This window comes from Pteropus medius, unplaced genomic scaffold (assembly GCF_902729225.1).
Source record: "Pteropus medius unplaced genomic scaffold, Ma_sr-lr_union100, whole genome shotgun sequence".
Classification (NCBI taxonomy): domain Eukaryota; kingdom Metazoa; phylum Chordata; class Mammalia; order Chiroptera; family Pteropodidae; genus Pteropus; species Pteropus medius.
In genome coordinates, this window is record NW_024340693.1 from 30,849 (window position 1) to 44,241 (window position 13,393).

Sequence of the window (13,393 nt, forward strand, 5' to 3'; positions counted from 1 at the left end):
AAAAAAAAAAAAAAAATCTACATATCCATGCCCTTTATCTGGAGAGTCACTTTGAGAAATGCCGCCAGAAGAAATGATCTGAATATATCTGATACAAAGTCTGCCTAAAAGGACCAGTTCTAATCGAAAACAAATATGAACACGAGCCACAAAAGGTGCTGGAGAAGCCGACTGTGTTACGTTAACCTGACAGAATTCTCGTTATTCTAAGTGACACCATGTGAGTGATGTCACACAAGGACACACACACACAAAGTCGATGCTGAGTGAACAGAGCGGGTGTGGTGGGGGTACTGACCACAGCTACGGGACACCCTGTGTGCGCATGACCAACACCTGCCGGGACCTTTGAGTGCCTGAAACAGGAGCTAACAGATGTCACTCACGTATGATGGGAGTCAAGTTCATAATAAGAATTTTGGTGGCAATTTGTGATAAGGGTTGAACAGAACAAATTAGGTCATCGAGTTTTACTTATATATTTTTTTGTGGGGAAATATATACGACATAGCATTCACCCTTGTAACTGTTTGTGAGTGTACGATATAGTGGCGGTAAGTACACTCACACTGTTGTGTGGTCGTCACCACGATTTCTTTCCAGAACTTGGCCACCATTCCAAACCGAAACTATACAACTAACTCTACACGGCCCCCGTCCCCAGCCCCTGGACACCACTGTTCTACTTTTTATCTCTATAAAATTTGCCCATTTTATTATACGTCACATAAGTCCTCGTGCGGCTGGCTTCACTCAGCACGTTTGTGAGGCTCGAGTCAGCGCGTCATTTCTTACGTCTGCATAATATTCCTCGTCTGTACCTCCCACACGCCATTTGTATTTTTGAAACCTTCGTGTCTCGCAATCCAAACAAGTTTTGCCTCCTTGCTCTCTCCAATGTCACCTCTGCAAAAACAGGTGCCATCGGCCTTCGTGAGCAGGTGTTTGTGTCATCTATCCCGTACTTGCTGTGTGCCGGGGTGTGCATGCAGGCTTAGTCACTCTTGTGGGGACAGATGTGACCACGGTGGTAATCAGGTGGCACTGAGAGGCTCTTCGCAGTGCCAGAGGTGGGGGGGATGGAAAGAGCAAAGGCACCCAGGCTGCTGAGAGGCCGAGCCCAGCCCACACACGCTGACCCACACTGCACACCCACACCCTGCAGGCTCCAGCACAGACGCTGATGGACGGGCGGCCGCCCACTTCCGGGCACAGGCTTCCAGTCCCGTGGGGCCTTTCGGAAGCTGACTGCTGCTCTAACCTGTCTGTACCCCGAGTGGAGGACATAACGAAAGAAAACTTAGAATAACTGTCCTCATCGCTTCTGAAAAGGCCCTTTTCCCAAATGAAAAGCAACACTGAAAATGCTAAGAGGTGGCTATTCTCAGCCATGGCCTTGGAGACGTCATGCCCTTGTGTACCAAGGTTACTAGGGACTGGAGGTGCTAAACGAATGCGTTTTGTCACTTGTCCCGTGTCCTGTGCATTTCTAGCACCAGCGTATGCAGAAGGCAGAGTAGGCGTTTGTGCTGAAACACATTCGTAGGAGAACGAACATCCCATTTCAGTTCTAAGAGCCACCGTGACAGATGTAAATAAGCGAACCGTCACTAAACTTATCGAGCCACTTAGTAACTTCTTCGACGAGGTCTGAACACCCAGGGGAGTTAGGGGAGAACACCCAAGTCGCTACGTGCGCGGACAGGTTAGTGCAGTGAAAGTCTAGGCCTTGGAGGCAGCTGTGTCTCGTGGCCAGAGTCGCCTCCTGCAGGAAGCTTCGGGCGGGTCCCGAAGCTGGCCGGGGCCTCAGGTTCCGGGTAGTGACAGTATCTGTACCACCGGGTGGATGTGAGGACTTAAAATGATCATGGTAGCATCTCTGCTCATAGGTAATGGCGGCTCAGTAAATGAAGGTAATTATCAGTCCCATGCAAACATTTTTCCCGTGGAAACTCTTCACTAAAGAGCTCACCTCCGCCAGGTAAGTGACCATGTTCAAGGTGATGTCAGCGTATGCTTCATGAAGGTACCGGCAGACCACGCTCACCCAGGTGGCACAGTCCCTCGTGTAGCTGTGCGTTTTATAGAGAGTCATGACGTGTGCAAGGTTGGCAAGTTTGGGGTTCTTCTCTTCCAGACAGACCTTACAGGGGAGGAAAATCAATCAGAGGTAAAAGAGCCTGATGAATAGGCAGAAACGTGAGCAATTTTGCTGTAATTCGGGTAGTCAGGGTAACAAACTAACACGTTTTTTCTGGTAGGCTGCGGAAGCGCTTGTCTTAGGAGTCAGCTAACACGATTTTCACAAATTCTTTCCACCCGGTTTCTCAATAACGAAACCAAAAAGGCGGGCGCACATCAGCCACCCAGAATGTAAATGCTCAGCCGCATCAGGTGTCACCTTGGGCTCTGTGACACTCACCGCCCTCTCCGGGCCTGTTCGTCTCGGCCCAACACGGAGCCATACCTGAGCAATTCTTTCGGCTACGTCCTTACAGAACGGACTGGGGCTTTCGAAATGCTGAATCAGCTGGGGCAGGAGACACAGGACGCTCAGAGGAAAGCCTGGGTCGGAGAACAGACAATGGAGACGTGAGTACGGCGCATCTTAGCTGTCACCAGTGGGAACGCACATTTCAACTGTTACTCTGGGGTCATGCAAACGCAGTCTTTAGGAGCAGCTTTAACTTGGTCTAACAAAATCCAGGAAAAATGCACGACCGCATTTTTAAAAAGTAGAATAAAGTGAACCGAAGTGGTATTTTGAAAAATTTTCTTTTTAATCAAAAAAACACATTTTAAGAAAAACTGCTAACGAAGGACATAGGCTGACCAATTTAGGTCTTTTTGGTATAATCAGAAAGACTCTAAAATGCTGAAGGTAGCTTAGCATCTCTGTGTTAAGCTCGAGCTTCATGATAAGAATCCTGGGCCACACGCCATGGTGTTAAAATTCTAGTTTGTTGACTTGATTTGAAATAACGGGGAACCAAGAGAGTTTTCAAGAGGAAAAGAAAGGCTAAGAAAAAAGAAAGATTTAGGAGTCAAGAAAAAACGTCTCTATGAGAGCAATGGAGTAAACTCACGGTATCTCCAATTTGATCTGGAAAGCATAAAGAAATGACCGATACCTAATATATTACTTCTGCCCCTATAATGTGGATATGACTAAGTATTAATTATGAAATTATTAATTTAGTAATTATTAAATATAATTAATAATAATTACAACGTACATTATATAAAATGTTGAAAAACAAACGAGCCAGTCCCAAGGAACCGTTTCTCGGCACAACTGCGAACAGCAGTCAGCCCACCTCATCTCACTACACGAAACGAGGACGCCACTGCCACCGGACTAGTAGGGGGCGGGGCTGGCCTTACCGATGGCTTGGGAGGGGTCCACCATGGCCACTTTGGACACCGGCGTCAGCACGCTGAAGAGCTGCAGGGTGAGGTCCGTGGTGGTGACCGAGGTGAAGCCTTTCAACAGCAGCTGCTGTAACCCCGCGAAGTCCGCCCACTTGAGCTGCGCCTGGAGTTTCTCGAGTTTTTCTCGGTTCTCGGCTTTATCGAGCGGCATGTGAGCCAGCAGCCTGTTCAAGAGCCTCAAGGCCATCAGGTATTCAAACTCAAAATCGGATTCCATCAGGGCCACCGTGACCCAGAAGATGGTGGCCAGCAGGTTGGTGGGGTGGTTTACGTGGGACGGGTCGGTGAGGCTGTCCTTCAAGGAGGAGGAGCTTCTGGTTTTTGAGGACAGGCCCTGCTGGGTGCACGCCTGGATTCTATCCAGTGTGGCGCTCCGAGGCGGGTCTGAAGACCGGTCGGCAACACCGAACTTCTTGGGCACCGAGAAGCTTCTCTGGTGCCGGCTCCGTTCTGCAGTCGCCGTGTTGCCACTGGCGGTCCCAGGGTTCACATTTAGTTGTCCTGTGCTCTTTCTGCTCGCTGTCAGCTTAGTGCTAGAGCTTAAATCCGGTGATGAAGAGCTGGGTGTAAAAATAAAAACGCTCAATTGAAAGCCGGCGTGCTCCAGGGACAAGCCTGTCCTTGTAAGATCCAATGACGAACAATAAGGGAGGGAAACACTGCTTCCTATTCACTGTCTTTTCGGGATTTGAAAGGAATATGTTTCCTTATTCTTAAAGGTATGAAAAATAAAACTTAACAAGCTCAACGAGAAAATCAATCTTAACTCACCAATAAAATGATGACTAAACCTAATACTAACTTCCAGTTATTAAAAGGTTAAAGAAATAAAGTTTACTGATGTTTGTTAGTTTGAATTTGGGTAGGAGTCACTACATAATAACTGATCATAATACCTATCAGATAACTGATGTATCTGATAGGTACAAACTTTAATACTCTTATTAACTGACTGATAAGAACAGAAATGAAAATGATATTTCCGGGAAAGAAAAAAGTTAGTAAATGTTTGTGTCCAAGGAAGTTTTTTGCACTTATAAAAAAGTATGAAAAATGATTTCTAAGCCTGGTTCAGGCTGAAAATGTAAAACTCTTTACCAACATTTTTGATAAATTTTAGTGATTTAGATAAATCTGTGAGTTTGTATAAATATGTGTGATGTTAGCAGTCACATTAAGCTCACCTATCCATAAAAACGCTCAACTTAAAAATGAAACAGCCTTCATCTGAAGAAAATAAGAACACAAATTAGAAAAGATACACGCACGACTATATTCACTGCAGCATTATTATGATAGCCAAGACATGGAAGCAACATAGGTGCTCACTGATCGATAAACAGAGAAGTTGCGGTACGTATTTCAATGGAATATTCTTGGCCATAAAAAATAATGAAATCTTGCCATTTGCAACATGGATGGACCTAGAGGATATTATGCTGAGTGAAATAATTCACACAGAATAGGATAAATACCATATGGTTTCACTTATACATGGAATCTAAAACAAAACAAATAAAACAAAACAAAACAAAAACAGACTCATAGAAACAAAGGCCAGGAGATGGTTACTGGAGGGAGCGGGTGGGGAGCATAATCAATAATATTGTGGTAAGTTTACACAGTGACAGGTGGTTGCCAGAATTAGTGGAGTGATCGCATTGCAAGGTATAAAAATCTCGAATCGCTATATCGTATACCTGAAACCAATATAATATTGTATACCAAATATACTTAAAAAACTTAAAAAAAAAAAAACAAAAAAAGACCCAATGTGATATAACATTACTGACTCAATTTCAAGCGAGATGAACTCAATTATATAAACAACATAGAATCATGAATGGTTTGAAATGAGTTATTAAACATTAGCAGGAGCAAAAGGATTTAAAAAAGAAGAAAGATCCTAATGTAGAAATTCTGCAAGTAAAATCAACATTTATTCCGTCTGTTTTTATAGTGATGGTTTCAGTGAGTTTTACATATATTCATTTAAAAAATATTTAGTTTTAGTTTCTGTTTACAATGTAATAGGACATTACATGAAATTTGAAAAAATACTCAAAGACATAAAAAAAATTAAAATTCATTAACATGTATATTATTTAGAGAGAACATCTGGTGTCTATTTTCCTGCCATTTTAGACTAGTTGTATAATGTATGTATATATATTATGTGTGTGTATGACAGATAACTCCCTTTTTTAACTTAAGAAAATGTCATACATTCTTTTTTGGGTCATAAATGGACTTTGAAAACTAGATTTGTTCTTTGGACTTTGCCCAGATTCTGGGCGTCTCCCACATATTCAGCACCGTGTATCTGACCCCAAATGTCGCTCGGCTGGTTCTCACCGGGACAGTGCGGTGAGGAGGTCCCCGTTTCGCAGGCAGTCAGACAGGTTATCCACAGCGGCTTCCAGGGTCAGGAGTGCCTCCGTGACGTAGCCCTGTCAAACGTGCACAGAGAGGGTTTTGCACTGCTTGTAACCACCGCCACTTCCTGGATGTACATTTAACCAACGTATTGACATTCGAATAATGTCAATAGCACTGAAAGCCAGACAGTCATTGCTTATTTAATTTGCAAAGTCTAAAAACAAATCTTAAGGGCCGCTGAAGAAATTCGAATGGCTTAGGGGTTAGCAGATAACCATAAAGATTTGTCTCCCTGGGTCTGAGGTCCCTGCAGATCAATCTCATTTGAAATCCAGCAGAGAGGGGGCATCCCTGAAGGTGGCAGGTGTGGCCCCTGGCCCAGGGGGATGGTGGATATTTGAAACGCTGAGTTACAATGTCTGAAGCCAGAGGTTAAGACATGAGAAATGAGGAGGTCTGTGCCTCAGACAATTCACACAGCACTCCCAAGGGCCGGCACGATGAGAAGAAGCTAGAGTCTGAAGGTGTGTGGGCCTCCTGAGATGCAGGCACACTTCTGATGGAAAGTAAGAACCGGCCCAAGCTACAGAGCTGCCAGTGCCCTTGGCTTTCAACCTGCCCAGCTTGCCCGTCTCTGGGGCGCTGTCTACAAGGTCTTCTTGGGGCCTCTACTCCCTCCATTACTTCTTCAGTTCTTCTGGGCTTAACGAAGGTTGACCAAAACAGAGAGGGGTGCTGCTTTGCACAAAGACAACGGCGACCCCTTCTCTAGGTGGGAAGATCGCACAACTGCGTCCTAGGACAGTGGCAAAAAGACAAAATACGAAACAACTCCCCTGTCTGCCACCAAATAAAGCAATGATCAAACGACGACGAACGGGTCACCGAAGCACGTTCCGTTGTCAGCTTGAATAACACAGATACTATCCATGGCATTTCTAGAACAATGCTCCTGGAATGAGTTTTGTAAATATGAGAGTCAACCTCTAAGTTTTTAAAAAATGTGAGTTCTAATTATCCGAAGGGCTGGGAAAATTGGTGAGAGAGAGACACTGAGAACTCAGCTCTGCAGTGACAGGCGGGACGAGGCCGGGGGTCTTCCCTCCCCTACCTGAATCTCGTCGCCATGTTCTCCGATCACCTCCACCAGTCTCGAGAGAAGGTCGGACAAGGCGTGCGCTGACAGAGGCTGCTTGAGCGCCCGGAATATCTGGAAGGACCGGCAGGCGTAGTGCCTGGACGAGCTCGCCAGTGCCGTCTGCAGCGCAGCCTCGCTCAGGTGCTGCTCCAGGTGGAAGCCTAGGACAGCGAGAGGCCAGAGACCAGGTCAGCCGCCGCCCTGCAGAGTCTGGGCCGGGTTCTCTGACGGTGGAGAAAACAGGCCGGCTGTGCAGGGAACGTCCTTACTTAAAAAATAACCATTACGAGAACAAACACGTACATCTTAGCAAATCTCAAGGAGGCGTCGAGTGGCAGAGTCAGAAGCTCTGGAGCAAGACGGCCCCGGTTTTGAATTAGAGATTTTGTGAGTCTGGGAAAGAAGCTTAACGCCCCTGTTTCCTGATCGTTAACCTGTGAAAAACAGCATCTATCTCCCGGAATTGTGAAAATTAAACAACTTAAAAAGTGCTTAGGAACAGCGTGCGCCACTTCTGTTTTCATGAGTGTATTATTTATCTCTCAATTTCATGAGTGTATTATTTATCTCTCTATTTTTTGATGTTATTCTTCCGTACTACTTCGTACATTTTTTGCTAGAGCAGAAAGTATACATGACACGCAGTGTCGGGTGGTCAGGTGCATCTGAAATAAACTTCTAAAGTCCCCTCTGAATAGTCTCCTGCTATCGGTTCTTTTCCACATTCCCAAATGTGTAGGAATATGGGGAAGAATGAGCTCCATGACAGAAAAACCCTGAAGGTGGGATTTGGGGAAACGGGGTGCAGTACCTGACTTAGAATCTTTAAAGACGGACACAACGTGACGCAGAAAGTTCGTGAGCTGTTCGGCACTCTTCGAGTTTTGGTTTTTGGGTGTGATGTCCTCGTGGCACCAAAGCGGACCAAACGCCCTTAAACGAAACACACACAGTGGCAAAAATGTAACTGTCATTTTGCGTTTTTCAAATCATCTATGCAATTGTAACTCTAAAGGTGCAATATTTGTCTTTAAAATGCTGCTGCTTAGTTTGGGGGTGAATTTCAGTCTCAGAAAGCTTAAGAGCATACTCAGAACAGATCTAGCGAATATGGAGGCAAACTTTCCTCATGTTTTACTCACCAAAGCAAAACCTCACAGCATTTAATCAAAAACGGAAACCTGTCAATTGACCAGCACAGCGTTTGGCACTTAATGGATGCTCCATAAGTATTTGATAAAGAAAACGATAAAAATGTGAAATAAAATGTAGGCGTAGACGCAGACTCAGTGTGCGCGTGTCAGCGTTTGCGGAGGTTCTGCTTTCATCGGGGTCGCAAGGTCGGGTTGCCAAGGACCACAAACCAAGTTAGATACGGCCCTTGTCGTCTACCTGGTTTTCCACAGTAAGAATGGGATGGAGCCCGATAGGAGAATTTCAGAGAACACCCTTCCAGCGCATGACACCGACAATGCTAAGTGGTGACAATAAGCATTCCAGAATCCGAAGTGCCCTGTGTGCGTCACCGTCAGCCCCTTCCTAAGTGTCCTGTATGTTGAGTCCCACCTGGAGCTGACAGCTAGGCCGAACACCCTGCACCATTAACTGACAAAAGAAAATTTTCATTTTCTTTTATATTCATTGAAGCATCAGTTAAAGAAACACAAATCATGTGAGACACTGGATTACGCATACAGAGATGGACTTCTAGGACCAGAGCACGCCCAGGGCACAGGTAAGCGTGATTCTGTACACATGCTGGCCTTCAGGCTTCTGGAAAACTCTGACGCTATGATGCTAAATCGTTCCTCAGAAGAACAAGAAGGCCTGAAAAATGGAATCGCTCGCAGTTTCTCTCGATTTTGGTTTATCCTTCGTTTGATTCCTTTCCCATAGTGTGTCCTACTGTTTCTGGCATCTGACTTTCCTTTATAAATGACTCCTCGGGCTGGGTGAGCAGAGAAGGTCCCCATTGCGGCTGCCCTTGGGTCAGCCGTGGCCAGGACCCTTGGCCTCGGGGGTTGCGGGGTGACCCAGGACTCCCGGGTGCGGGCAGCTCTGGGAGCTGGGGCAAAGCCTGCTGACCCCAGGGCGCCCGTCTCCTGCCTCCGTCCGCTGCGTGTCGTCACGCACGAAACCTCCCTCCCGTCAACTGTGGCATCAGTGGGATCTGAGACAACCACCACGTGTCTGCCCTGTACACACACTCCAGGAACTGTAACTCGGCAGAGAAACTGGAACGTGGCCAGACCTCCAGGCTCACTTTTACATCTGTCTGGTTTTAAAGGGACGGCGTTTCCCCAAAAGACCCACCTGCCAACAGCACCCCGTCTCCCCGCCCTCCTCACCTGGTCGTCAGAAACTCGATGAGCTTGTTGGCCTTCTCATCTGCTTCAGCCGCCGCGTCCACGTCGTCTACGTCTTGCGTCACCTGGGGGAGGTTCCCGCTGCTGCCCCCCAGACTGATGCTGGAGGAGGTGGAACTGGAGCTGAGCCCCGAGTCTGGCACCGGTGATGACTGGTCCTCCCTCAGGAAGTCAAAGCCACCTGGTGGAGAAGAAGGTCCAGGTGGAGTGTGTTGGGCAGGGTGCGTGACGAGGCCAGGAGGCGAGCTTGCAGAAGGGCATAGTCATTCAACTTTTTGGAAGAAAATGTTTAATTTTGGCTATGGCTACGGTTAAACGGGACTCGTATCCTTTCCTGGCTCACGGAATAGTTGCACCGCTGTGTAAAACAGCGTGCAGAAAACCAGGTGCTAGAGCGTAATGCAGACATAGGTGACATTATGCCCTGTCGAATCATTTCCTACTCTGGCGTTTGAATTGATGCTTTCTGCAAAAGAAGTGGTGTGTGTTTCGTGTGGATCTGAGAGCAACTACAGTTGAAATGAGGTGTTCAATAAACATGATAAACATTCATGAAATGGAGACATTCCCCAAGTGTCATTCCCCAAGTGCCACAGACTCAACCATTCCAGCAAGCCATGGTCAGTCTTGCTTACGGTTATTGTGTTCTTTGTTTTGTGAATCCCCACTCTAAACCATTTACGCCACATCACTGGTTAGTGGATGCCCCATGATGCGCTCAGAGATATGCAACTGAGCGACATTATAATTTTTTCAGCCTAAGGACATGAGCTTAATGGAAAACGTCCTTATCCTGGGGAGTCGGAAGAGCCAGAACTCTGTGGATTCTTTAAATTAAGAAAAGAGTTTTGTGTCTCTAAAAGGCTGTCGATAGATTATTTTCAAGTAAGTGTAACATGATTCAAAATAAAGACCTTAAGACAGAGACCTAACGATAACATGGAACATATATTTGAAATATCCAATAATGAAGGGGTCATATTTGTTTCCCTGAGACACACGCTAGCGTCTCTCAGAAGTCAGTGCTGAGTACAAACGATGAATAAAAGGCACGTCCTCTTCAAGGTGATGCAGAAAGCACGTGGTGACGCGAAACGCGAAACTCTGTGCCCCGTGCCAACACAACGCACGAATAATCAGGTACCAGAGGCCCCGGAACCCTGTCAGTGCATCATCATTCTAAGATATCTAGAATGTTCCGGTTCTACATGAAACCCCTGGTTCACCCCTCTCGGGAAAGCTTTCATGAATAGCTGGCCTTAGCGGAGGAATTTCTTTGACTCGGCTAATGCTTTCTTGCTCTCCTTTCTACGCAGAAATGCTCGGTTTTGACACAGCACTGGTTTTCAACAGACGTCCACTCGTTAGCGCCTTCCAGAAGAGTCAGCCACTTGATAAAGTGAGCTTTCCTTCTGGGAGGCCCCAAGGAGCACGGTGGAGCCTCCGGCGCTCTCGGGCGGCGAGAGGTGGCCGTCCTCTGCGTTCTCGCCCTTCGGGCCTCCGGGCTGACCTCTCTCTCGACTGATGGACAATTTACCTTTCGACATGTCAGCGGGAATGTAATGAGACCAGCAATTATTATAATAAGGAAAGTATATCTGAAAATAGTCAATCACGAAGAAGGATTTTGACAGGCACGTTAACGTCAGATGAACGGTGCCCATTCACTGGGCTAGGGCTTAATTACTTGGGGGGCAGGGTAAGAGAGTCGGGGAGTCCACTGGGGTCCTCTGACACCCTGAGTCATCTCCGCACCTGTGACCCTGTCTCAGGCCCTCCCTTGGCCGCGCCTTCGTTACCTGTGTAGAGGTACTCGGGTTGGCAGGCCGGCCGGACCGTGAGCATCTTTGCCTCGCCCGCCCCCTGCGTCTGCAGGAGCACGGAGGCGACGGTGTGGAAGCTGCTGCTGCAGGACAGCGCGATCAGCAGGTGAAGCAACAATTTTTTGCTGTGTTCAAAGACTTCGGGCCGGTAATGGTCCAAACCTGGAACGAGATGCACAGGATCTTGGCACAAACCCATCTGAAGCTCACTCAGATTCGAAGGATGACGAAGGTTCTAGAGTCCCTGGGTGGGGGGGTTTCTTGTTTTAAGAATATTTACTCTTCATTGTTGTGTTTGTTGCCAACATAAACAAGTCAGGCTTGGGGACAATAAAACGCTTTGTTCCTTAAGTCAGATGCTCTCGTGAAGTGTGGACAGCTGGACTGCCTGACCTCTCTGACATGGCTGTCACCCTTCCCACTTTGCTGTACAACTCGGGCGTTTGACCACCTCGACGCATGGTCCAGCCCCCGAAGGGGCCCGATCCGTTTGGACATTTTCAGTCACCGCGTGCGCAAGGCGCCACCCCATCTCACGGCAGGAACAGGACAGTTTGAAGCGATGCCTGACGGACATTTAAGAGCAGGTGTCACAGAAAGGCAACGGGAAAGGGAGGAGACTCAACATTTCGAAGAGAGGCAAGCACATGCCAATGTGGACGGAGGGCCCCCTGGTGTCCCCGACAGGGCCTCGCTCCTAATGGCGAGTGCCCGCTCGGGCCTGGCCTCACCCAAGAAGACGGCGTGCAGCAAGAGCGGCAGGTGCAGGGCCCAGTCCTCTGTCACGCTGTGGTCCACCACCATCTCCGTCATAAAGATCACGGCGATGTTGCACCTGCCCAACGAAACGGCGGTTAAGGCCGCATCTGCAGGGGACGGAAGCGCGTCCACAGGTTGTGAAGTCGCAATCAAAATACGACTCTTATGACTCGTGTCAGAGAAGTGGAGCTTAAGTCGTGACGCTGCACAGAACCAACGCCCCTCGAGCTTGTCGCATAGCGGAGAGTCTACCTGTCACTCGGGAGTAAGCGCTGAGGGATGAGGAGAATTAGAGGACAAAGGTCCCCTCGCCACGTTGCTTACAACCTAAAACGTGTGACAGAACGAAGACTCACATCGAGACGACATCAAAGGAAAATTTCAAAGGGCAGCAAGGCCGCTTCGCGCACCGGTTAACGCTCGACCAGACTCTGCCCATATGCTGAGGGCTGTGACTCGAGTCACCCTGTGGTTTCATTTGATGGGACGTAGAACAGGCCTGCTGCTTCTTACAGGGAGAAAGGCCCCGTCAAAGCTAAGTGCTCCCTGCCCTCGACCTGCTCATGTTGCTCACCTGTGGAGGGGCCCCCGAGGGGTGACGGTTTCTGGGAGGTAGTCGACCAGGGGGGCCCAGCACCCCCCCGTGGGAGGCATTGGCAGGGGGTGCGGCTGCTTGGTCTCCGTGATGGTCAACAGCCAGCCCGTGTAGGGAGAGACCGAATCATCTGCGGGTGAGAAAGACAGCGTGTCTGTTTTCAGGGAGAGAATTCCGTTTTCCCTGCCTGGTGTTTTAGGAAGACTCTTAGAGACTCATGCTTGTAAAAATAACCCGCCAGCCATTCAGTCTGGTGAGTGCAAATTATATGATCAAATGGGTTAGAATTACTCGATTAGGTTTCTTTCACCGCTTTATTTTTACGGACACTTAATTTATAGTTATTCATTACAGAGCGATAAAAATACTGACACGCAAGAAGAAACACATTACATCACGTGAACTCCTATCACTGTGAGAACTTGCTTTTTCTCTAACCTCCTCCATCTCAGTAAAATGCAATTCCGTATTTGCCGTTTGCGCAGGCCAGGGGCCTTCGCGTCATCCCAATGTCTGTCCCAGCTTCGTTTCAGCTCATAATCGTGACGATGATGACAATAATAATAATAATAAAAAAATGATGTGGGAACGAAGACAGAGCTATGCCAGGCACAGGCCTACGCATTTCACACGCTAAGAGCCCAATCGTGGGCACCTGATGTCCCTACTTTATAGCGAAGAAACTGAGGTTAAGTGACTCGCCACCATCCACACAGTCAACGAGCTCTGCCTTCAGAACAGGACACTTCCCCCCGTCTCTGAGAGAACCACGCTCCCTAAGTCACCACCCACTCTCACGGGCTGGTGCAACAGCCCACTGTCCCCCGGCCACCACCCTGGCCCTTCATAGCCTGGTCTCCATGGAGCCACCATTTTAAAACACGTATTTTTTGAATAAACC

The 13,393-nt window shown here is 47.7% G+C and overlaps 1 protein-coding gene across 7 annotated transcripts in view; it reads right to left on the minus strand.

The window, feature by feature from the left end:
* The window catches only part of FRY (FRY microtubule binding protein), a 320,056-nt gene that overhangs the window by 25,770 nt on the left and 280,893 nt on the right, over positions 1-13,393 (minus strand). For all 7 annotated transcript variants that reach the window (XM_039861088.1, XM_039861099.1, XM_039860841.1 and 4 more), the window contains 10 exons: positions 12,472-12,622; positions 11,870-11,973; positions 11,115-11,300; positions 9,298-9,496; positions 7,761-7,882; positions 6,923-7,110; positions 5,788-5,882; positions 3,385-3,992; positions 2,468-2,565; positions 1,973-2,143 (listed from right to left, as the gene is read on the minus strand). In XM_039861088.1, the coding sequence (XP_039717022.1) occupies positions 1,973-2,143; positions 2,468-2,565; positions 3,385-3,992; positions 5,788-5,882; positions 6,923-7,110; positions 7,761-7,882; positions 9,298-9,496; positions 11,115-11,300; positions 11,870-11,973; positions 12,472-12,622 (1,922 nt within the window). The remainder of the gene's footprint in view (positions 1-1,972; positions 2,144-2,467; positions 2,566-3,384; positions 3,993-5,787; positions 5,883-6,922; positions 7,111-7,760; positions 7,883-9,297; positions 9,497-11,114; positions 11,301-11,869; positions 11,974-12,471; positions 12,623-13,393) is intronic.